The sequence below is a fragment of the Ranitomeya variabilis genome, chromosome 2, assembly GCF_051348905.1.
Source record: "Ranitomeya variabilis isolate aRanVar5 chromosome 2, aRanVar5.hap1, whole genome shotgun sequence".
Lineage (NCBI taxonomy): Eukaryota > Metazoa > Chordata > Amphibia > Anura > Dendrobatidae > Ranitomeya > Ranitomeya variabilis.
This window is the reverse complement of record NC_135233.1, coordinates 464295006-464320968: the sequence shown is the minus strand read 5'-3', so window position 1 is coordinate 464320968 and position 25963 is coordinate 464295006. Positions and strand designations below refer to the sequence as shown.

The window sequence follows — 25963 nt, the reverse complement described above, 5'->3', positions numbered from 1 at the left end:
TTGCATTGAAATCTGCTGCAATGACCCGGGTACTGCGTTCACCAGACATCAACACAATTTCTATCCGCTCCTCGCGTTAACCTCTGTGACATGTCAATGGCTGCAAAGAGAAACCTGAAAATAACTCATGAAAGAATAAAGTTACGTTAAAACCAAGCACCCCATTGTTTTTCTTGTGAAATTCACAATAAGTTTGATGTCACATGACCCTCTCCCCATTGGAAAAAATAAAGTTGGATCCAAAATGGCCGACTTCAAAATGGCCGCCATGGTCACCACCCATCTTGAAAAGTATCCCCCTCCCATATACTAATGTGCCACAAACACAAACAGGAAGTTGATATCACCAACCATTCCCATTTTATTTAGCTGTATCCATATATATGGCTCACCCTGTATGTAATAATTATAGGGGATAACTCAGGAGACTCTTTGCGTGGAACAAGACAACTACAGGACACAGTTTTATAAGTGGTAAAGTCTATATTATCACACGGTGATTAAAACAGGTGCAGAGAGAAACTCAAGTCCACAACACTTGGTGTAAATATTAAATGCAGCTTAACAGTCTATAGGAAACTTCAGAGGAAAATGCAATCACGCAATAAGTCTATGAAGCACAGTTATTCTTGAGGATACTTGACACGAATAAGTCCTTGTCTTAGTCCAGGCAAAGATAGATATGCTTATAAGGCAGTTCAAATCATATCTTAGCTCAACCAGGGAGGTCTGGGTAATAGTCTCAGGTTCTGGCAGAGCAGAAACAGCTTACATGTCCAGCAAATGCAGATGGAAGCAAGCACGAGCAGCAGATGAAGGAGGATTACTGGAAACTGGTGTCTGCAGCAGGAACTCAGAGCAGAGTAGCAGGATCACCACACAGGTTCACAGGAGCAGGTATATAGCCAGGGAGTAATGAGGTCAGAGCTGGATGCAAGGCAGAATACTCTAGCACAGACTGAAGGCTGGGGTGGAGTTTTATAGCAGGAAGACACAGTGCACATGAGACCAAAGACGCCATCTTGGAAAAGGGCAGTAATGCACAAAAGGTAAAAAATGTTCAGAGTCCTGACACTGTAGTCTGTGATGAGTTTGGGGTCATTAACGAAAAGATCTTTATCAGCGCGTTTTTATCTAAGGTGTGTGTGCATTAAAGGGGTTTTTCCACTTTTAGAAAAGTGGTCTCCAATCAATTCGAGTAATCTAAAATAAGAACATGAGCTAGTATTAATGCTCCCCAGGTCCAGCTCTCTGCTGCTGCTCTGGAGTCTGCGCTGCCTGTAGCACATCATCACCGCTGCCTGTAGCACATCACCGCTGCAGGCAATCAACTTTGTGCTGTCTACATTAGCAGGGCTGGCGGATTCGGTGACTGTGTGCAGCAGTGACGTACACTCTCGACATGATTTTATGGTTGCAGTCAATACGTAGCGGCGGGGTGCTGGATCCGGGAAGTGTGGGTACGTACAATCATTCTGTCTTTGTTGTTTTAGATTACTAGAATCGGTTGTCCAAAAAAGAGTAGAAAACCTCTTTAAGTCTATGGGTGCAAAAAAAATAAAATAAAACCTCAGGGAGTGTTTCTGTTTTGCAGGGTACATATGAGTCCCCTTTAAGGACTGGCCAGCCATGTTGGTAGTCACTGGGCGCCTCACAAAGCGATCATCACGTGACCAAGGACAAGCGCCGCGTTCTGCTCATGTGATTGACGTCCACGTCCACCAATGAGCGCAGTCTCCGCCCACCAGGCCGTGCACAGACGATTGCGGTGAGGAATGCGGCCTCTGTAGTGCGGCGCCGATTCCGATGAGTTTGTGGGTGTTTTTTTTACCGGCAGCTGAGGTGAGTGGCCGCACTACAGGGGACGAGAAGCCGCAGCACTCCCGAGCGACACGCAGCGGTGCAGCGCACACAGGGAGTGTTGCATGCTGGGAGTGAGGAAATTGGTGACGTCATAAGCAGGCAAACCACGCTAGAAATGCCACTAGTGAGCTGGTGTCCACTGTGGGGTGTGAGCCCTGCAGATTACACGGCCCATCACTGTCAAGCCTTGCGCTAAACTGTAGCCCACATCAGTGTTACCCCAGAAATCTGCTGCAACAAATAGACCGGTCATGTGCTCCTTGGCGTCTAGGGAAGGGTTAATCTAAGATGGCACCAGGTTTTCGGGGCACAGATTAGTTAGAGATGTTAATAGGGATTGTCCACTTCTGGGGTCAATGTTTATATTTTTATTAAAATGCAAATATTTGAAGCTAATTTTTTTTTTTTTTTTTTTTTTTTTTTTTTTTTTTTTTTTAAATTGTGTTTTTTTGGGGGGTTTTGAAGGCTCCCCCTCCCCCAGCAGCTTTGCCTGGTCATTGATCGGGCGAGAGGCCCCATATACCATCTAAAGACAGAATGAGCTCACTGACAGATCCTCCGTGAGCTCATCCTGCAGCCAGCCATAGACATAGTACAACACAGGGCCTATGGAAGGCAAACGGCGCAACATTTCTAATTAAACCCAATAGCAAAAATCATTTTCACCCCCCAAACACATGCATTTAATGAAAAAAATGTTCTCACGAGCAGTAATTCTGCAATAATAGCATGTGAGACTTACAGGCTTCTCCTATTGTTATGCTTTTGTGTGTGTTTATTTGTTTGTGATTTGTATGTGATGCTGCTCTTTTTTGGGTGCAGAAAATAATAAAAATTCTGCACTTAAAAAAATTGTAATTTAAATTTTTTTTTTACAGGCTCTTCTTTCAGGCTTCTGTTAGATTAACCCCTTAGTGACAGAGCCAATTTGGTACTTAATGACCGAGCCAATTTTTACAATTCTGACCAGTGTCACTTTAAGAGGTTATAACTCTGGAACGCTTTATCGGATCCCGCTGATTCTGAGATTGTTTTTTCGTGACATATTGTACTTCAAGTTAGTGGTAACATTTCTTCGATATTACTTGCGATTATTTATGAAAAAAACGGAAATATGGCGAAAATTTTTAAAATTTTGCAATTTTCAAACTTTGTATTTTTATGCCCTTAAATCAGAGAGCTATGTCACGAAAAATAGTTAATAAATAACATTTCCCACATGTCCACTTTACATCAGCACAATTTTGGAAACAAAATTTTTTTTTGTTAGGGAGTTATAAGGGTTAAAAGTTGACCAGCAATTTCTCATTTTTACAACACCATTTTTTTCTAGGGACCACATCACCTTTGAAGTCATTTTGAGGGGTCTATATGATAGAAAATAACCAAGTGTGACACCATTCTAAAAACTGCACCCCTCAAGCTGCTCAAAACCACATTCAAGAAGTTTATTAACCCTTTATGTACTTCACAGGAACTGAAACAATGTGGAAGAAAAAAATGAACATTTAACTTTTTTTTGCAAACATTTTACTTCAGAACCATTTTTTTTAATTTTCACAAGTGTAAAAACAGAAATTTAACCACAAATTTTGTTGTGCAATTTCTCCTGAGTACGCCGATACCCCATATGTGGAGATAAACCACTGTTTGGGCGCACCGCAGAGCTTGGAAGTGAAGGAGCACCGTTTGACTGTTTCAATGCAGAATTGGCTGGAATTGAGATCGGACGCCATGTCGCGTTTGGAGAGTCCCTGATGTGCCTAAACAGTGGAAACCCCCCACAAGTGATACCATTTTGGAAACTAGACCCCTTAAGGAACTTATCTAGATGTGTGGTGAGCACTTTGAACCCCCAAGTGCTTCACAGAAGTTTATAACGTAGAGCCGTGAAAATAAAAAATCGCATTTGTTTTCACAAAAATGATTTTTTCGCCCACAAATTCTTATTTTCACAAGGGTAACAGGAGAAATTAGACCACAAAAGTTGTTGTGCAATTTCTCCTGAGTACGTCGATACCCCATATGTGGGGGTAAACCACTGTTTGGGCGCACCGCAGAGCTTGGAAGTGAAGGAGCACCGTTTGACTTTTTCAATGCAGAATTGGCTGGAATTGAGATCGGATGCCATGTCGCGTTTGGAGAGCCCCTGATGTGCCTAAACAGTGGAAACCCCCCACAAGTGATACCATTTTGGAAACTAGACCCCTTAAGGAACTTATCTAGATGTGTGGTGAGCACTTTGAACCCCCAAATGCTTCACAGTAGTTTATAACGTAGAGCCGTGAAAATAAAAAATCGCATTTTTTCTACAAAAATGATCTTTTTGCCCCCAAATTTTTATTTTCACAAGGGTAACAGGAGAAATTAGACCACAAAAGTTGTTGTGCAATTTCTCCTGAGTGCGTCGATACCCCATATGTGGGGGTAAACCACTGTTTGGGCGCACCGCAGAGCTTGGAAGAGAAGGAGTGTCGTTTTACTTTTTCAATGTAGAATTGGCTGGAATTGAGATCGGACGCCATGTCATGTTTGGAGAGCCCCTGATGTGCTTAAACAGTGGAAACCCCCCACAAATGACACCATTTTGGAAACTAGACCCCTTAAGGAACTTATCTAGATGTGTGGTGAGCACTTTAAACCCCCAGGTGCTTCACAGAAGTTTATAACGTAGAGCCGTGAAAATAAAAAAATCATTTTTGTAGAAAAAATGCGATCTTTTTGCCTCCAAATTGTTATTTTACCAAGGGTAACAGGAGAAAATAGACCCCAGAAGTTGTTGTACAATTTGTCCTGAGTACGCCGACACCCCATATGTGGGGGTAAACCACTGTTTGGGCTCATGGCTGAGCTCGGAAGCAAAGGAGCGCCATTTGACTTTTCAATGCAAAATTGACTGGAATTGAGATCGGACGCCATGTCGCGTTTGGAGAGCCCCTGATGTGCCTACACAGTAGAAACCCCCCACAAGTGACCCCATTTTGCCATTTTGGAAACTAGACCCCCCATGGAACTTATCTAGATGTGTAGTGAGAACTTTGAATGCCCAAGTGCATCACAGAAGTTTATAATGCAGAGTCGTGAAAATAAAAAATATATTTTTTTTTAACAAAAAAGATTTTTTAGCCCCCAAGTTTTTATTTTCACAAGGGTAACAAGAGAAATTGGACCCCAAACGTTGTTGTCCAATTTGTCCTGAGTATGCTGGAACCCCATATGTAGGGGTAAACCACTGTTTGGGCGCATGGCTGAGCTCGGAAGGGAAGGAGCGCCGTTTTGGAATGCAGACTTTGATAGAATTGTCTGCTGGCGTTATGTTGCGTTTGCAGACCCCTAATGTACCTAAACAGTAGAAACCCCCAACAAGTGACCCCATTTTGGAAAATAGACCCCTCAAGGAACTTATCTAGATATGTGGTGAGAACTTTGAATGCCCAAGTGCTTCACAGAAGTTTATAATGCAGAGTAGTGAAAATAAAAAATATATTTTTTTTCCACAAAAAAGATTTTTTAGCCCCCAAATTTTTATTTTCTCAAGGGTAACAAGAGAAATTGGACCCCAAAAGTTGTTGTCCAATTTGTCCTGAGTATGCTGGTACCCAATATGTGGGGGTAAACCACTGTTTGGGCACACGGCAGAGCTCGGAAGAGAAGGAGCGCCATTTTGGAATTCAGACTTTGATAGAATTGTCTGTGGGTGTTATGTTGCGTTTGCAGAGCACCTGATGTACCTAAACAGTAGAAACCCCCCACAAGTGACCAAATTTTGGAAACTAGACCCCCTAAGGAACTTATCTAGATATGTGGTGAGAACTTTGAATGCTCAAGTGCTTCACAGAAGTTTATAATGCAGAGTAGTGAAAATAAAAAAATATTTTTTTTCCCACAAAAAAGATTTTTAGCCCCCAAGTTTTTATTTTCACAAGGGTAACAGGAGAAATTGGACCCCAAAAGTTGTTGTCCAATTTATCCAGAGTACGCTGATGCCCCATATGTGGGGGTAAACCACTGTTTGGGCGCACGGCAGAGCTCAGAAGGGAGGGAGCACCATTTGACTTTTTTAGCGCAAAATTGTCTGTCGTGTTTGGAGACCCCTGATCTGATGTACCTAAACAGTGGAAACCCCCCAATTCTAACTCCAACCCTAACTCCAACACACCCCTAACCCTAATCTCAACCCGATCCATAATCCTAATCACAACCCTAACGATAATCACAACCCTAACCCCAAAACAGCCCTAATCTCAACTCTAACCATAACCCTAATCAAAACCCTAAATCCAACACACCCCTAACCCTAATCTCAACCCTAACCTCAAACCTAACCCTAATCCCAATACACCCCTAACCCTAATCCCAACCCTAACCTTAACCCTAATCCCAACCCTAATCCCAACCCTAATCCCAACCGTAACCCTAATACCAACCCTAATCCAAACCCTAACCCTAATCCCAACTCTATCCCTAACTTTAGCCCCAACCCTAACCCTAATTTTAGCCCCAACCCTAGCCCTAACCCTAACTTTAGCCCCAATCCTAACCCTAAATTTAACCCTAACCCTAGCCCTAACTTTAGCCCCAACCCTAACCTTAAGGCTACTTTCACACTTGCGTCGTGTGGCATCCATCACAATCCATCGTTTTGGACAAAAAACGGATCCTGCAAATGTGCCCACAGGATGCCTTTTTTGCCCATAGACTTGTATTACCGACGGATGGCCACACGTCGCGTCCATCGTGCACTGGATCCGTTGTATTTTGGCGGACCGTCGTCACAAAAAAAGTTCAATGTAACCTTTTTTTTGTACGTCGCGTCCGCCATTTCCACGCATGCGTGGCCGTAACTCTGCCCCCTCCTCCCCAAGACATAGACTGGGCAGCGGATGCATTGAAAAACTGCATCCACTGCCCACGTTGTGCACAATTTTCACAACGTGCGTCGGTACGTCGGGCTGACGCATTGCGACCGCCCCGTACCGACGCAAGTGTGAAAGAAGCCTAAGGCTACTTTCACCCTAGCGTCGTACTCGGCCCATCGCAGTGTGTCGGGCCGACGTACCGACGCTAGCGTTGTAAGCGCCGCACAACGGGTGCAGAGGATGCTGTTTTTTCAACGCATCCGCTGCCCCATTGTGAGGTGCGAGGAGGCGGGGGCGGAGTTCCGGCCGCGCATGCGCGGTCGGAAATGGCGGACACGTCGCACAAAAAAAGTTACATGTAGCGTTTTTTTGTGCCGACGGTCCGCCAAAGCACGACGCATCCGTCGCACTTCGGATGCGACGTGTGGCAATCCGTCGCAATGTGTCGCTAATGCAAGTCAATGGAGAAAAAAACCATTGCGACGGAAGCCAAAAAACGCTAGTGTGAAAGTAGCCTAACCCTAACCCTAGCCCTAACCCTAAATTTAGCCCCAACCCTAGCCCTAACCCTAAATTTAGCCCTAACCCTAACCCTAGCCCTAACCCTAATTTTAGCCCCAACTCGTCTCTCCTGCCGGCCGGCAGATGGCGGGCGCACTGCGCATGCGCCCGCCATTTTCTTTGCAGAGGAAGAAGCCGGCCGGCAAGAGGAGACGCAGGAGGACACGGGGACACTAGGTGAGTATGATAGGGTCCCCGAATCCCCCTATTTCTCTGTCCTCTGATGTGCGATCACATCAGAGGACAGAGAATTACAGATCGCTTTTTTTTTTTTTTTTTTGCGGTCGCCGGTAAACAGTTAATTACCGGCGATCGCAAAACAGGGGTCGGTAAAAACCGACCCCGATCATGTTCTTTGGGGTCTCGGCTACCCCCGGCAGCCGAGACCCCAAAGATCTTCCGGGTGCCGGGCGGCGGGCGCACTTTCCCGGAAAAAAGATGGCGGCGCCCATCGGGAGCCACGAGGAGCACCGGGGGAGATAGGTGAGTATTGGGGGGCCATCGGGGACACTATTTCTCTGTCCTCCGATGTGCGATCACCGGCGATCGCAACTCGGGGGTCGGTAAAAACCCCCCCAATCATGTTCTCTGGGGTCTCGGCTACCCTCGGCAACCGAGACCCCAGAGAAAATCCGACTCTGGGGGGCGCTATTCACTTTTTCCCTTAGCGGCCGCCGTTAAAAGGCGTATCGGCGGTCGTTAAGGGGTTAAAAAAAAACACCAAAATTACTCAGTTTTCAGCATCTTTAACCACACTGAGGACATGGGTTTTCAGGGAGTCCCATTTCCCGTACTTAAAAAAAAAAAAAAAAAACGCAGTGGAAAATAAAGTGCAATGTTTATGGTTTTCATTCATATTGCCATCCGCGTGTTCATATTTCACACCATACTTTTCTTATACATAAACATTGTAAAATTGACATGTTCAAAAACAGTTTTCAAGGGTAATAATAGAATTGGGTCCTTAAAAAAAAAATAAAAAAAAAAAATGTTTTTTTGCACCTCCATAGACTTGAATGGACAAGTCTCATCAGACATACCGAAGACAATAGAATAGGCAGAGATTTTTTTTTACATTTATTTATCTTTTATTAATTGTTGATTATTGTTCATTAATTTATTATTTCTTGGTCAGTGTGCTGTCCAGTCCCTTTACTTCAGGCGTCCAGAACATTTTTTTGGTCCAAGGACCACATTGTCACGCTGAACCAATCCAGGGGGCTGTGTGCATATTGCCTTAGCATTTGTGCACGTATTGAGTATTTGCAACAGATTTTTCAACCAGAATGTTGGCAGGAAAACCGCTGCTTAAAATGTTTTGTTTGGTATTTTTTTTTCCATTCATTTGAATAAGTGAAAAACTTTGAAAGAATTGACATGCTTTGAAGGTTAAAATCTGCAAGAAAAAAAACAAGCATTGTGCGCAGGAGATTTTCGGAATCTCATTCACTTTGCTCAAACTGTTTATCTGCTGCAAAAACACACAAAAAAAAGACGTGTGACTAAGAAAACTGCTGTGATTGGCTGCAGCCCTGTAACACTGATAATGTCCAGGAACAGCAGAGAGATGGAATGCTTTTTTGGGGGGGTTATTTTACATTATTACCTTTTGGCCAAATTTAGTCTGAAATCAGACAACCTTTTCAAAGAATTAAAAGGTAAAATAAAAATAACCCCACCATCATGTTTTGTTTGCAGCACGCAGTGTCGGGATGTCTCACACCGAGGATCGACGCTATGTGGAGCTGTGTCAGGATTCAGTCCGTCTGAGTGCTGAAAGTGTGGGGTTAGAGATCACTGATGAGGTCGCCGCTCTGCTGGCTGAGGACGTGTGTTACAGGCTCCGAGAAATCACACAGGTAATTATCATGTCTGCTTTATTCTCCCAGAATCGTTTTTAAATACTGTTTTGTATTCCGAGGATCTGTCTGCTTCCCAGGAATGCTCGTTCTAGTAAATACTTGTATTTCCCGTGAAATAACAATAATGGAGCACTTAGGATTGTGCTGCTCTGCTGTTTATTACTGCTGTAAAAATGTGTGGATAGCTGGGTCTGACCATTCCCTCTGTCATTGTCGGTACTTGACACACTGGAATCTGAAACCTGAACCCCATAGAAATTAATGGGGACCTGAACTTTGTTGCTGGAAAATGGTTCTTTCTTTTTTTTTCTTTCTTTCTTTCCTTCCTTCCTTCCTTCCTTCCTTCCTTCCTTCCTTCCTTCCTTCCTTCCTTCCTTCCTTCCTTCCTTCCTTCCTTCCCTCCCTCCCTCCCTTCCCTCCCTCTCTTTCTTTCTTTTCTTTTCTTTCAAATTTCTTTCTTTTCTTTCTTTTTCTCTTTCTTTTTTCTCTCTTTCTCGTTCGCTCTCGCTCTTTCTCGTTCTTTCTCGTTCTCTCTCTCTCGTTCTCGCTCTCTCTCTCGTTCTCGCTCTTTCTCATTCTCGCTCTCTCGCTCTCTCGTTCTCGCTCTTTCTCGTTCTCGCTCTCTCGTTCTCGCTCTTTCTCGTTCTCGCTCTTTCTCGTTCTCGCTCTTTCTCGTTCTCGCTCTTTCTCGTTCTCGCTCTTTCTCGTTCTCGCTCTTTCTCGTTCTCGCTCTTTCTCGTTCTCGCTCTCTCGTTCTCGCTCTTTCTCGTTCTCGCTCTTTCTCGTTCTCGCTCTTTCTCGTTCTCGCTCTTTCTCGTTCTCGCTCTTTCTCGTTCTCGCTCTTTCTCGTTCTCGCTCTTTCTCGTTCTCGCTCTTTCTCGTTCTCGCTCTTTCTCGTTCTCGCTCTTTCTCGTTCTCGCTCTTTCTCGTTCTCGCTCTCTCGTTCTCGCTCTCTCGTTCTCGCTCGTTCTCGCTCTTTCTCGTTCTCGCTCTTTCTCGTTCTCGCTCTTTCTCGTTCTCGCTCTTTCTCGTTCTCGCTCTTTCTCGTTCTCGCTCTTTCTCGTTCTCGCTCTTTCTCGTTCTCGCTCTCTCGTTCTCGCTCGTTCTCGCTCTCTCGCTCTTTCTCGTTCTCGCTCTTTCTCGTTCTTTCTCGTTCTCGCTCTTTCTCGTTCTCGCTCTTTCTCGTTCTCGCTCTTTCTCGTTCTCGCTCTTTCTCGTTCTCGCTCTTTCTCGTTCTCGCTCTTTCTCGTTCTCGCTCTTTCTCGTTCTCGCTCTCTCGTTCTCGCTCTCTCGTTCTCGCTCTCTCGTTCTCGCTCTCTCGTTCTCGCTCTTTCTCGTTCTTTCTCGTTCTCGCCCTTTCTCGTTCTCGCTCTCTTGTTCTCGCTCTTTCTCGTTCTCGCTCTTTCGTTCTCGCTCTCTCGTTCTCGCTCTCTCGTTCTCGCTCTCTCGTTCTCGCTCTCTCGTTCTCGCTCGTTCTCGCTCTCGCTCGCTCTCGCTCGCTCTCTCTCGTTCTCGCGCTCTCTCTCGTTCTCGCGCTCTCTCTCGTTCTCGCGCTCTCTCTCGTTCTCGCTCTCTCTCTCGTTCTCGCTCTCTCTCTCGTTCTCGCTCTCTCTCTCGTTCTCGCTCTCTCTCTCGTTCTCGCTCTCTCTCTCGTTCTCGCTCTCTCGTTCTCGCTCTCTCTCTCGTTCTCGCTCTCTCTCTCGTTCTCGCTCTCTCTCTCGTTCTCGCTCTCTCTCTCGTTCTCGCTCTCTCTCGTTCTCGCTCTCTCGTTCTCGCTCTCTCTCTCGTTCTCGCTCTCTCTCTCGTTCTCGCTCTCTCTCTCGTTCTCGCTCTCTCTCGTTCTCGCTCTCTCTCGTTCTCGCTCTCTCTCGTTCTCGCTCTCTCTCGTTCGCGCTCTCTCTCGTTCGCGCTCTCTCTCGTTCGCGCTCTCTCTCGTTCGCGCTCTCTCTCGTTCGCGCTCTCTCTCGTTCGCGCTCTCTCTCGTTCTCGCGCTCTCTCTCGTTCTCGCGCTCTCTCTCGTTCTCGCGCTCTCTCTCGTTCTCGCGCGTTCTCGCTCTCTCTCGTTCTCGCTCTCTCTCGTTCTCGCTCTCTCTCTCGTTCTCGCTCTCTCGTTCTCGCTCTCTCTCGTTCTCGCTCTCTCTCGTTCTCGCTCTCTCTCGTTCTCGCTCTCTCGTTCTCGCTCTCTCTCGTTCTCGCTCTCTCTCGTTCTCGCTCTCTCTCGTTCTCGCTCTCTCTCGTTCTCGCTCTCTCTCGTTCTCGCTCTCTCTCGTTCTCGCGCTCTCTCTCGTTCTCGCGCTCTCTCTCGTTCTCGCGCTCTCTCTCGTTCTCGCGCTCTCTCGTTCTCGCGCTCTCTCGTTCTCGCGCTCTCTCTCGTTCTCGCGCTCTCTCTCGTTCTCGCGCTCTCTCTCGTTCTCGCGCTCTCTCTCGTTCTCGCGCTCTCTCTCGTTCTCGCGCTCTCTCTCGTTCTCGCGCTCTCTCTCGTTCTCGCGCTCTCTCGTTCTCGCGCTCTCTCGTTCTCGCGCTCTCTCTCGTTCTCGCGCTCTCTCTCGTTCGCGCTCTCTCTCGTTCGCGCGCTCTCTCGTTCGCGCTCTCTCTCGTTCGCGCTCTCTCTCGTTCGCGCTCTCTCTCGTTCGCGCTCTCTCTCGTTCTCGCTCTCTCTCGTTCTCGCTCTCTCTCGTTCTCGCTCTCTCTCGTTCTCGCTCTCTCTCGTTCTCGCTCTCTCTCGTTCTCGCTCTCTCTCGTTCTCGCTCTCTCTCGTTCTCGCTCTCTCTCGTTCTCGCTCTCTCTCGTTCTCGCTCTCTCTCGTTCTCGCTCTCTCTCGTTCTCGCTCTCTCTCGTTCTCTCTGTTTTCTCGCTCTCTGTCTTTCCTTTCTCTGTTCCCCGCTCTCTTTCGCTCTCTCTGAACTCCACCACCCCCCCACACTGTAAACCGTGTTCGGAGTTCAGCACCTGACACTACTAATATGGCACAGCTAATAGTGACTGCAGAATCCGAGGAGTTTAGAACTGGGATGGGGCTTCCTTTGTTACCCCATCAGCACCACCATGATGCGATAGCTGGTTGCTGGTGGATTGGGATGGCTGCCATGAGCCTAAGGGTATGTGCACACATTCAGGATTTTTAGCAGAAAATCCTGCTGCCTTGGCAGTAAAAATGCTGTGTAAAATAGGCACATTTTTGTTGTGTTTTTTTACATGCATTTTGTTGCAGATTTTTCTCTGTTCATTAGTATTGGTGAAATCTGCAGCAAAACGGCTGAAAAAATTGACATGCTGCAGATTGATCTGCACGTGACAAATAAGCAACGTGTGCATGAGAGTTCGGGATTCTCATTCACTTTGCTGGAATCAGGAGACTGTTCAGGTTTGTGACAAAAAAACACAACAAAAACGCACTGTGTGCACACACCTTACCTGGGGTCTCTGTGCCTGCCTTCTGTATATTGCCCATTTAGTCACAAAGATGGATAGCACACGTCCGAGTTATACAGGCGTCTGTGCGAGCCCTCATCCTTATACTCCTCCTCTGCGTTCTAATGTATATTTCTATATGTATTTGTTTCATCAGTTCAGCGCACAGTGTCTCAGACACTCTCGGAGGCGAAGACTTACAGTAGAGGACTTCAACCGAGCATTGCGCTGGAACAATGTGGAGGTAGTGTGATAATGCAGCATATTGGTAATCAAATAGATTATCTTTACAGACTTAAAGGGGTTAATCCAATTTTAGCCATTTGTGCTGTGCCCAAGGCTACAAGACGGGTCCATGACTCAGTTATTTGTGTATCGGCTGTGAGAGGCTGAGATGGAAATAACCCTGTAACCCCCTCCTTGACGTGTAAAATAAATGCGCACATATTATGGGTGTATGGAGCCGTGGGAGCCATAGGCGGGTGTATGGAGCCTTGGGAACGTGGCAAATTTTAGGCCACACCTCTGACCACACCCATTCATAACTAGCCACACCCATATCCACGTCCCAACCACACCCATTTAGCACTGCTGATCACACTGTTTCATAACGAATAATTATAAACAAAAAAATATGGTCACACATGATGCTCCATACTGTATAATGGCCACACATGATGCTCCATACTGTATAATGGCCACACATGATGCTCCATACTGTATAATGGCCACACATGATGCTCCATACTGTATAATGGCCACACATGATGCTCCATACTGTATAATGGCCACACATGATGCTCCATACTGTATAATGGCCACACATGATGCTCCATACTGTATAATGGCCACACATGATGCTCCATACTGTATAATGGCCACACATGATGCTCCATACTGTATAATGACCACACATGATGCTCCATACTGTATATTGGCCGCACATGATACTTCGTACCGTATAATGGCCACACATAGCTACTCCTACACACGCGGCTGCGCTCCGTACACCTCGTACACATTTAGCTCCGCTCCATACACCTCATATACACACACGACTCCGCTCCGTACACCTCATACACACGGCTCCGCTCCGTACACCTCATACACACACGGCTCTGCTCCATACACCTCATACACATTCAGCTCCGCTCCATACACCTTTTGCCTTTTGAAAAGATTTTTTATAATTTTTTCTATTTTTTCTCTGGCGCCCCCTCAGGGTCGGCGCCCTAGGCGGCCGCCTAGTTCGCCTATACGTTCGGGCCGGCCCTGGGTGTATGGAGCCTTGGGAACCACAGGCGGGTGTATGGAGCCACAGGCGGGTGTATGGAGCCTTGGGAACCACAGGCGGGTGTATGGAGCCTTGGGAACCACAGGCGGGTGTATGGAGCCTTGGGAACCACAGGCGGGTGTATGGAGCCTTGGGAACCACAGGCGGGTGTATGGAGCCTTGGGAACCACAGGCGGGTGTATGGAGCCTTGGGAACCACAGGCGGGTGTATGGAGCCTTGGGAACCACAGGCGGGTGTATGGAGCCTTGGGAGCCACAGGCGGGTGTATGGAGCCTTGAGAGCCACAGGCGGGTGTATGGAGCCTTGGGAGCCACAGGCTTGTGTATGGAGCCTTGGGAGCCACAGGCTTGTGTATGGAACCTTGGGAGCCACAGGCGGGTGTATGGAGCCTTTGGGAGCCACAGGCGGGTGTATGGAGCCTTGGGAGCCACAGGCGGGTGTATGGAGCCTTGGGAGCCACAGGCGGGTGTATGGAGCCTTGGGAGCCACAGGCTTGTGTATGGAACCTTGGGAGCCACAGGCGGGTGTATGGAACCTTGGGAGCCACAGGCGGGTGTATGGAGCCTTGGGAGCCACAGGCGGGTGTATGGAGCCTTGGGAGCCACAGGCGGGTGTATGGAGCCTTGGGAGCCACAGGCGGGTGTATGGAGCCTTGGGAGCCACAGGCGGGTGTATGGAGCCTTGGGAGCCACAGGCGGGTGTATGGAGCCTTGGGAGCCACAGACGGGTGTATGGAGCCTTGGGAGCCACAGGCGGGTGTATGGAGCCTTGGGAGCCACAGGCGGGTGTATGGAGCCTTGGGAGCCACAGGCGGGTGTATGGAGCCTTGGGAGCCACAGGCGGGTGTATGGAGCCTTGGGAGCCACAGGCGGGTGTATGGAGCCTTGGGAGCCACAGGCGGGTGTATGGAGCCTTGGGGGCCACAGGCGGGTGTATGGAGCCTTGGGAGCCACAGGCGGGTGTATGGAGCCTTGGGAGCCACAGGCGGGTGTATGGAGCCTTTGACAACATCCCTACGGTCAGTAATCAGCAGCGCTTTGGACGCAGCACATGTCCGCTCCGTCCAAAGTACTGCCGGCTTTTGAAAGCAGGTGATTCCGCAGGTGTTCATTGAACCGTGCGGAATCACCTCGCCCAATACATTGTACAGGTGACATTTATCTTGCGGAGACGGAGCATCTCCGCAAGATAAATAGACATGCTGCGGTCTGGAAAGACGCGCCACATGTCCGTTTCTGCAGGAAAGCCACGGGTGCCGATGCACACATAGTGGAGATGGGATTTCTTGAAATCCCATCCACTATGCTGTAACATCTGGCTGCAATGGATGTATGCAGGGTCCAACCCGCAGCGTTTACTGACTGTGGGAACATACCCTTTGGTGCCACAGATGGGTGTATGGAGCCTTTGGAGCCACAGTTGTGTGTTCGGAGCCATAGGCAGGTGTATGAAGCCTTGGAAGCCACAGGTGGGTGTATTGAGTTGTAGAAGCTGAGCCTTTTACATACATAGAGGGTGACAGCTGTGTTATACAGCCAGCATCTGCCTCTACTAGCAGCGATTGGAGCTAGCTCTGATCACTGCTGTTATAGAGAACCTGTCAGCAGGATTGTGCACAGTAACCTACAGGCAGTGTCAGGTTGGCGCTGTTAGGCCGGGGTCACACTAGCGTATTGCATCCGATGTGAGAGCATCGGATGCGATATGCTAATGACCCTCAGCCCTTGCTCTGCTGTCAGCAGGAGCCGAATGTCATGTGTCTGTGCTCCGAGCCTCTCGCAAAGGGCGGATCGGAGCACAGCTGCGGAGGAGGCGGAGAAATGAATTTCTCCATCTCCTCCATTGCCGGGGTCAGCGTATATCGCACCACACTCGGATGATATCTGAGTGATGTGCATTGTCTCAATCGCACCCATAAGCTTATATGGGTGGGAGTGAGCAGAGACTATGCCTGTGCTCCGGGGCGGCCTGTGGGGGTATTCATAATGCAGACTGCTGACAGATCACAGATCCCTCACTGACCCGCTCCCTAGTTTACATAATGAATATACTAATGTGTCTATAGAGATCCGATAGCTATTGTGCAATTTGTTTTTCTTCTCAAGCAGCTATCGGATCTCTACACACAGATGGCTGCTACTGCGCGGCGCAATTTTCAAATTGATTTTTTTTTTTTGTACTTGATCAGTAACATGAAGAACAGTGATTACTAGGACACTAAACATGCGATTATGCTGCAGCGCAGGTCCACGGCCGGAACCTGCCTGCAGAAGGTTTTTGTTTTTTTTTCTTCAGTATGTACAGGTATTCATTATGTAAACTAGGGGGCAGGTCACAGAGAGATCAGTATGAGTACCTAATCCGAGCACCACATGCAGACCCCCACAGGCTGCCCCGGAGCACAAGCATATCATTAACTCAAAACTGAAAATAAAGATTGCACAACAACCACAAGATGGATTTCATCACCAGGTTGATATCCGTATAACAGTGTAGTCAGTATAATGGTGCCGACCTGACACTGTCTGTAGGTTACTGAGCACAATCCTGCTGACAGGTTCATTTTTACTTAACAGGCTTGGCTTTATAGGTGATTGTCATATCTTCTATATACTAAAATACTGAATTATTGCAGTATTTAGAGCAAGCGATCAAACGATCGCAGGTTCAGGTCCTCAAAAGGGGCTAAAAAAATGTGACAGTGAAGGAAAAAAGTTAAAAAGAAAATGTAAAAGTTTAAATCATTCCCCCTTCCTTTTTTTCCCACAATTCAAAAATTGTAATGAATAAATGAATAAACCTATTTGGTTATTGACGCATCCATAACAGTCCGATCTATGAAAATATAAAATGAATGAACCTGTCTGGTCAAAAGCCGTAAAGAGCAGGGGCGGACATACCGCCGGTTCAACCGGTGCAGCCGCACCGGGGCCCAGAGCGGGGAGGGGGCCCGACCCGACGGACATGCACGGCACGTCGGCAATCGACAATTGTTGTGACTCGTGAGTCGTAACTGTGCTGCTGCACTGCAGCCTGCCTGCCGCTGCGACGCGTGGATCATCATTCCTGAATTTCCTGCTGTAATGAGCGCCGGGCCGGCGAGTGACATGACCGCTGGAGCAGCCTCAGAAGCTGCCGTGCCCGGCGCCCGCCACTGCCCGGAGTCTGCGGAGACCATGATCTGTCCACAGTCCGGGTCTGGGAGAAGGAGCCAGGAGCAGGAGGTGAGTATATTTACCTGTCCATGATCCACGCGCCGCTCCATCTTCCCGCCCCGTCTCTGCGCTCTGACTGTTCAGGTCAGAGGGCACGCGGTGACGCGGATGACGTATAGTGTGCGCGCCGCCCTCTGCCTGATCAGTCAGTGCGGAGAGACGGGACGGTGAGGACCAGCGGGCGGGCAGAGACGAGAGTCGAGCCGAGGTGAGTATGCATTTATATGTGGCGGCACAGGCGTTATATATGGACGGAGCAGCATCACTCAGCATCTATCTATGGGGCCCTGGGGGCCGGGCCCGGGGCCATAATGAATTGGAGCGGCACAGGCGTTATATATGGACGGAGCATCAGACACTCAGCATCTATCTATGTGGGCCATAATGAATTGGAGCATTTATTATATCTGGCGGCACAGCTTTATAGGGAGGGAGTCCATATAAAGCTGTGCCGCCACATATAATGCTCCATTACTCATTATGGCCCCATAGATGCTCCATATTATGGATGGAGCATCTATGTGGTAATAATGAATTGTATGGAGCATTATATGTGGCGGCACAGCATTATATGGAGCATCTGGGCCATAATGAATTGTATGGACTATGGAGCATTATATGTGGCGGCACAGCGTTATGTGGAGCATCTATGGGGCCATAATGAATTGTATGGAGCATTATATGTGGCGGCACAGGCACAGCGTTATATGGAGCATCTATGGGGCCATAATGAATTGTATGGAGCATTATATGTGGCGGCACAGGCACAGCGTTATATGGAGCTTCTATGGGGCCATAATGAATTGTATGGAGCATTATATGTGGCGGCACAGGCACAGCGTTATATGGAGCATCTATGGGGCCATAATGAATTGTATGGAGCATTATATGTGGCGGCACAGCGTTATATGGAGCATCTATGGGGCCATAATGAATTGTATGGAGCATTATATGTGGCGGCACAGGCACAGCGTTATATGGAGCATCTATGGGGCCATAATGAATTGTATGGAGCATTATATGTGGCGGCACAGCATTATATGGAGCATCTGGGCCATAATGAATTGTATGGACTATGGAGCATTATATGTGGCGGCACAGCGTTATATGGAGCATCTATGGGGCCATAATGAATTGTATGGAGCATTATAAGTGGCGGCACAGGCACAGCGTTATATGGAGCATCTATGGGGCCATAATGAATTGTATGGAGCATTATATGTGGCGGCACAGCATTATATGGAGCATCTGGGCCATAATGAATTGTATGGACTATGGAGCATTATATGTGGCGGCACAGCGTTATATGGAGCATCTATGGGGCCATAATGAATTGTATGGAGCATTATATGTGGCGGCACAGCTTTATAGATGACTGCTTTGTGTTATATTCAGTTGTGTAATATTGAACGTGAATTTATTATTTAGATTTGATAGTTGTGTTCTAAACAGATAATAAATATTACAACCTATATGTTTACATAACTTTGTTGCAGTATGGGGGGGGGGCCCAGGAAAATTTCTTGCACAGGGGCCCTCTGCAGTCTGTGTCCGCCCCTGGTAAAGAGAAAAAAAAATCAAAACAGAAATGTTGTTTTTTGGTCTCTGCATGTACCCTAAAACTGCATAAAAAAATGTCAGCCGGCCAAGTAAAATAAGTCCTTGTACAGGTCCGTCGATGGGAAAAACAAGTTCCAGATCACTAAAATGTTGTTGTTTGCGCAATAAGCAGACGATGATACGGGAGAAAAGTAGAGAAGTTATGGCTCTTGGAAGAAGGGGAAGAAGAAACAAAATACCAAAAAATAAAAAAATTGCTAATTGGGGAAGGTTTTGACTTAGTTTTTGCCATTAGGGGGTTCGTGTTGCCTTTTTCCTTCGTACCGCCATGTATTATTGATGGCTATATCGCTATATGGGTGATTAGGTCACAATCATGAAAGATAGCGCTGGACACATCTGATGATTTTGAGATTACGCAGGATGTCACTTTTGTGTATCACTTTATGTTCTAGCCGATATATGGTCACGGATCCCCAGACCCAGTCTCGTTCCGCAGTGTTAGAGATGGCGACTGTCATTGCGCTGAAGACCGTGAGATAAATTTGGTGGATCTGGCATTAGCCACGAACATTCCCAAGGGAACCGCGGAGACCGCCGTGAGAGGTAAGAGGCCGACTTCTCCTGCTTCAGCATGTTTTGTTTGGTGCTGGATGTTGCTAAATTTTCTTTGCTTTTTCCAGTTCATGTGTCTTATCTGGACAGTAAAGGAAACCTGGAGCCCCAGGGGACTGGTAAGTGTTCACATGTTACATACTTGTCACTCCACATAAACTTTTTCGGATGTAGATTTTTCATATTCTCTTCGTCCAGTTCCTGCCGCTGTCTCGATGCTTGCAGATGACCTGCTGAAATATTACCAGCGTGTGACAAGGGCAGTGCTGGGAGACGACCTGCACCTTATGAAGGTCTCTTTGTTATGTAACCAACACCACCAACCCAACACTTCACTATGTTAGGAATTAACTTTATTCTTATCCTAATTTATCCTAGGTGGCACTTCAAGATTTACAGACAAACTCAAAGATTGGGGCGTTGTTGCCATATTTTGTGTACGTTGTGAGTGGGGTGAGTATATCAATGCCAATGTTGTAGCAATGTAGAATCTGGTCATACGCATTAGATCATTTCCAACTGGTGTTAACGGGACCCGATGACAATCTAATGTGAATGAGGGCATAATCATTGTTCCTGGTGTCGGCCAAGTTTTTCTAGAGTTTTGCTCCCATCTGCAGCACACGGATGACATTTTGTAAAGCCCCATCTGCTTAATGGTTGATTTTCTATCAATAAAGTCCGTTTCGTTTATGTGCACATAACTTTATTGTACATTTTTAGTTTTGTTTTTTTTTAAATCAAAACTGAAAAAAAAGAAACCTTACACATTTACATGGAGAATACCGTCTCATGTATTATTTATGTCATTGGTAGTTATAGATTAAAGGACTTGCAAAATGTACAGCAGTTTAAGAGCCTGTGCACACGTTGCAGATTTGTCATGTTTTTTTCTGCCCAGATTTGACACAAAACCTGAAGGGTTTCCTGATGCCAGCAAAGTGAATGAGAATACTGAAGTCTCATGCGCACACTGCTTATTTTTTTGCTGCAGGTTTCACTGTAACTGAGCAGGGGAAAAATCTGCAGCAAAATCGCATGTTAAAAAGGTGTCAATTGTAAGCAGAGTTTTCTCTGCCATGAGATGCATGTGCACATACCCTAATATTGTATTTGCCTGGTTTAGATCATGACGTAATAAATCCGGATCTGAACGGTATAGATCAGATTTCCAGAGATGAGAGCTGCATGTATTAAAGGGGTGGTTCGTGCTAAATACAATGTTGGATTCTCTAAAAATGACAAACTCCTACACTCACTTGCTTTCACCCTCCCTGCGTGGATCTAGAGCAGACCGCTCCATGGTCTATGACAGCACCAGAAGTGATATCACTATTCACCGCTGCGGCCTGTGATTGGCTGCAGGGGCCACATGACTTCGATAGCATATGATCAGATGCTAATCAAGTCACCTGACCACTGCAGTCGATCATAGGCCTTTGACTAGTAACGTCATCACTTGCGGTGCCGTCATAGCCCACTAAGTGGTCTGCACTGGATCCGGGGGGATTGATTATAGGAAGTGTGTTATTTTCAGAGTGGTACCACAAGCCGTGGCCTCAAGCTTTGTGACAGCTCACCTTAATCTCTTCTGTTCCACTGCCTTACACCTTTCTTCTCCTTTTTTATTTCTAGGTGAAGTCAGTGAGCCATGATCTGGAGCAGCTGAGCCGCTTGTTACAATTAGTCCGGTCTCTCCTGTCCAATCCTTACTTGTATCTGGGAAGCTATGGCTGCAGCCTCATGCAGAGCGTATTGTACTGTGTCACCGAGCCCCTCGCCGCCTCCATAAACCCCCTGAATGATCACTGGACTCTGCGAGACTATGGAGCAGGGCTACTCAGTTGCATATGGTAGGAAGGAAGAAGACAAATAATGTAATCTTTTTTTTGTTGTTATTTTACAAGAAATTGATCAGCGCTTGTCGTGATCCTGAAAATAAGTGAAATCTTCTCATTATTAAAGGGAACCTGTCACCCCCAAAATCGTATATGAGGTAAGCCCACCGGCATCAGGGGCTTATCTACAGCAATCTGTAATGCTGTAGATAAGTCCCCGATGTATCCTGAAAGATGAGAAAAAGAGGTTAGATTATACTCACCCAGGGGCGGCCTTAACCTGATGAGCGTCGCGGTCTGGGGCCTCACATCTTCATCAGATGACGTTCTCTTCTTGCCTTCACGCTGCGGCTCCGGCGTACTTTGTCTGCCCTGTTGAGAGCAGAACAAAGTACTGCAGTGCGCAGGCGCTGGGCCTCTCTGACCTTTCCCGGTGCCTGCGCACTGCAGTACTTTGCTCTGCCCTCAACAGGACAGAAACTATGCCTGCGCCGGAGCCACAGCAAGAAGACAAGAAGAGGATGTCATCTGATGAAGATAGGAGGTGCCTGACTGGACCGTGATGCCCATTGGATCGGACCGCCCTTGGGTGAGTATAATATAACCTTTATTTCTCATCTTTCAGGATACATCAGGGACTTATCTACAGCATTCCAGAATGCTGTAGATAAGCCCCTGAAGCCGGTGGGCTTACCTCATATACGATTTTGGGGGTGACAGGTTCCCTTTTAAAGGGTGAAATTACACAGTCCTAGTTAAAAAAAAAAAAAAAAAGAAGCAACTTTGCAATTGACCTTTTCAAGAACAAAGGGAGTTTTAATTCTATCGTTAACCGCTCACTGCCTATGTTACCTGCCATTTCTGCAATCTATCAGAGATGGCCGGTTTCCTAGGCAAGGAACACGCTCACATTAGCATTTCAAAGTGCTTCTATGGATCTGGCAAGATTCCTGGAGACGGCCATCTTCAGTGTCCCTGCATTTCTCGCATGCGCTTTAATCCATCCTCGCCGTTAAATCCAAGGTGTATTTTCTTGGCAAAAATTGCATTGTCTATGGAGAATCTGAGCATATATTATCCAACCTTTTATCTCCTCAAAGCCCCAGGTTTTTGCTTGGGTTTCCCCATTATTTTGTATACCAGTACTGGCTGCTATAAATGAGTGCGAGCTCCCAGTGCACAAAGCGTCTGCTTACTCCAGATACTCGCCATAGGTTTGGATGCATTCTGTCGCCAGATACTTCCTGTGTATTTCCTTTTGGAATTTGCAGTTTAGGTCTCATTTACACATCGTCTTTTCAGCAAGGTTTTTCACTATCAAATTATTTTCTAGGATGCTATTCACATCTTTTTTTCTTTTTCCTAATCCATGCTCTGAACATAAAAAAAAAAAAGAGACTTGTTTTAGTTTGGTCCGATTTACAGCCCAAACTGCACATCTTTTTATCGCTAACTTGTTACTTGGTGAATCTTGTAAACTTCTAGCAGGTTTTTTTCAAACATAATTAAAAGGGATGACACTCGGATGCTAAAAACAGACATGGCCCAAAAACAACCTATAAAAATTGGATCCAGAAAATTGAAATTTAGCCTATTTTTTATTTTTTTGCAAATGACTAAAAGAAATTATTGACGATGGAAGAGAAATCGAAAAGTTCAGCAGTTTATGAAAATGCAATAATAACAAGATAATTTCATGAGAGTCTACGGGTGATGGCTATCACTGTGTGCCAGTTTAGTAGCATCCATTAAATCCTTTAGACTTATACCTCCAGTACACCCTGAAAGCTATGTGAATAGACTCTTAGGTTGTAGAGCAGTCGTGACAACTTTTCTGATTATCTTTTATTTTTCAGGACACATCGGGATTTGGAAGGGTCACTGTATACACAGGTTTTGCAATCTCTGCAAAAAGTTTTGGGAGACCCTGTCCGCCCTCTGTGCTCCCATTATGGAGCGGTGGTTGGTCTCCATGCCCTAGGCTGGAAGGTAAGTTTTCAGCCATGTTTAGCGACCTCTTCCTATTAGCAGGATGGAACCGTATTTTACAAAAATAACAGAATGTAAGCTACTAAGCCGGTTAGGACTTCTACTAGGCCATTTTTCATTTTTAATTTCAGGCAGTGGAACAGGTGTTGTATCCTTTGCTCCCAACTTACTGGGCTGGATTGCAAACAGTGCTAGATGATCACTCTATGTCCAATGCTCAGGTCAAGGCAGACGGCCATAAGGTCTATGGAGCCATTCTGGTAAGTGGGCAAAAGTGAACTAAAGGAACCTTTCTTCATGCTATCACCCACCTTACCGCAGACAGAATATGTGCGCTCTGTCACCTTTGGACAGCTTGATGGCATTTATTTCTACTGAACGAATGAGAAGATAAGCAGTTATCACCCCAATGTCTAGTCTAATCATAACTTAAATGTCTTTGGGGGTCTGCAGGGACTATATACATTTCTCCTTCGCCTCATTGGGGGACACAGACCGTGGGTGTTATGCTGCTTGCCACTAGGGGGACACTAAGTGATACAAAGAAAGTGATCTCCTCCCCTGCAGTATACACCCTCCTGCTGGCTCTCAGCTAACCAGTTCTTGCTTAGTGTCTGTAGGAGGCACTTGGGTCTGTTTTCAGACCCCAACATTTTTTATTTTCTGTAAATTTTTATTTTTTAATTAACGGAGTGAAGGGGGCGACGGATTCCTTTCTAGGGTCCGCTCTCCCCCCGAACCATCAACTGGCAAGCACGGCGAGTATACCTTCCCGTACCTTTCCTGCGACGACTGGGGCACGCCTAATCTACGCTAGGGCGACGGTTCCTATACGGTCCCGATCTCCCCCATGGTGAGCACATAGAGTATACCTCTTATGTGCATCTCCCGGGCTCCTCCGCAATTAAGCCCTCACCTGCTGATGTCATGTAGTCCCCACAGAAGCCGTAAGCCCCCTGCGGCAGGCACAGCCGTAAGCCCCCTGCGGCAGGCACAGCCGTAAGCCCCCTGCGGCAGGCACAGCCGTAAGCCCCCTGCGGCAGGCACAGCCGTAAGCCCCCTGCGGCAGGCACAGCCGTAAGCCCCCTGCGGCCGGCACAGCCGTAAGCCCCCTGCGGCCGGCACAGCCGTAAGCCCCCTGCGGCCGGCACAGCCGTAAGTCCCCTGCGGCAGGCAGATATGAAGATGGACAGAGGCTCTCCATCCCCCGGCCAAGGGAGGATCGATTGAGCTTATTCCCTCGCAATAGAGGCTGCATCTCTGCTCGGGGTGGTGAGTAGTTTCCTTCCTCATGCTGCCTGCGTGGAATCCCTGGGGAGAGGTGCCGCTGGCCGGTACGCCAGTGGCAATCATTCGGCGCTACGTTGCGGCCCGCCGACACGCTCCACCTGCAGGCTCCATAAATTTAGTCCCCGGCTTTTTCAGCCAGACTAGGCCGCAGTTGAAATCCCCGCCAACCGCCGGAGCCCCGCCCAGCTCACTTCAGGGGCGACGGTTCCTTGACGGTCCCGATCTCCCCACACCAGCAGCAGGCGACCACATGGAGTGTCGCCTCCATGTATCCTCTCCTGGAGCCAGGCCTAATGCCGGACAACTGGCCCTGTCCACCCGGACTGAACTCCGTGGATGTACAGAGGCCCCCCTCTATGGCGTCCGAGCAGCCCCCACTGTCCCACCACTGTGAAAGCGGATGGCACAAGGAGGCTGACGGTTCCTCTCCACCTCCCTAACAAGGGGATGGTGGATTGAGGTTTATCCCTCTATCGCTGCACCGTCCACGCTGCAATACCCGACATCCGCGGCGGCTCCATGCCGGGACGCGCACCGATGGTGAGTGGATCCTGCCAGCGATGGGCTTCTGCAGCGGGATATTCACAGGCAGTCTCAGGCTTCCCTGTGGCCCACCTCCCTGAGGTAACGCTCCAGCCGGCTACAAAATTTAGCCCCCGGCTTCGGCCGATGTGTAGGCCGCACCCCGGAAGCGCACTGTGGTGCCCTAAGGCGGCTCTGCCTGTTTTCTTGGCGCTTTTTACCTGGCACGGAAGCGCTCAATTTTCTCGGCCACTGCAACGCCCCTCACTTCTACGCTGGCGCCGGCCACAGAAATTTAGGCCCCGGCTTGGGCCTATTCATGGAAGTCTCGAGGCTCCGCCCACATCGTGCCTGTGGCTCCGCCCCCCGAATTGGCGCTTCTCGCTCTCTGCGAGATTTTACCTAAAGGCACATGACCAGTATTCCCTGGTCTTAAAGGCACGTGACCAGTGTTCCTGGTCTTAAAGTCACATGACCAGTATTCCCTGGTCTTAAGGGCACATGACCATTATCCCCTGGTCTTAAAGGCACACGACCAGTATTCTCTGGTCTTAAAGGCACATGACCAATCCGAAGCCGGTCATAAATGAGGAGCCCTCTGCCGCTGATCCCAGTTTATCCCAGTGTAACTAGTTCCCTCAGTGGACTTCGTCTCTGCCGCAACCCTTGGTTTTTCTGACCAAGAAATTGAATCCCTCCGTGGCTCGGAGTGCTCGCAGGACCGATATACATGGTCCCTCTCCTACATGGGATCCGTCGGCTAGCAGTGGCCGCGAGTATTCTGGAAAAGTACAGGCATCTACAAAACGGAAGTTTTCATTTCATGATCTCTCTCCAAGGATTTGCTGACAACAAGATTCTGAACACGGATCGGATATTGCCTTGGACCTGGACTTGCCACAGCTTCAGTAAAGGATGATTCGCCTATTTATATCATCATCCAATCTCTGTACATTGACGAGGACTCCGGTCCTGCTCTAGACTACACAGTGTCCCTCATAAGGAGACTAAACTCCCTCGTAGAGCATTTGCCATTCAGTTCGGATAAGCGATTCACTGGACAGAAGCCTCTACATGGGACGC

The 25963-nt window shown here is 47.6% G+C and overlaps 1 protein-coding gene across 2 annotated transcripts in view; it reads left to right on the top strand.

The window, feature by feature from the left end:
* The first annotated feature begins 1711 nt into the window (after positions 1 to 1711).
* The window catches only part of TAF6L (TATA-box binding protein associated factor 6 like), a 29368-nt gene continuing 5116 nt past the window's right edge, over positions 1712 to 25963 (top strand). The window contains exons 1-10 of one of the 2 annotated variants that reach the window (XM_077287545.1): positions 1712 to 1842; positions 8982 to 9142; positions 12714 to 12800; positions 19082 to 19232; positions 19310 to 19360; positions 19440 to 19534; positions 19620 to 19694; positions 20877 to 21094; positions 22936 to 23068; positions 23200 to 23328. In XM_077287545.1, coding sequence (XP_077143660.1) covers positions 8996 to 9142; positions 12714 to 12800; positions 19082 to 19232; positions 19310 to 19360; positions 19440 to 19534; positions 19620 to 19694; positions 20877 to 21094; positions 22936 to 23068; positions 23200 to 23328 — 1086 coding nt within the window. In that variant the 5' untranslated portion in view covers positions 1712 to 1842; positions 8982 to 8995. Of the gene's footprint in view, positions 1843 to 3337; positions 4097 to 8981; positions 9143 to 12713; positions 12801 to 19081; positions 19233 to 19309; positions 19361 to 19439; positions 19535 to 19619; positions 19695 to 20876; positions 21095 to 22935; positions 23069 to 23199; positions 23329 to 25963 lie in introns of those variants that run through there. The other variant, XM_077287544.1, reaches the window with a different exon arrangement.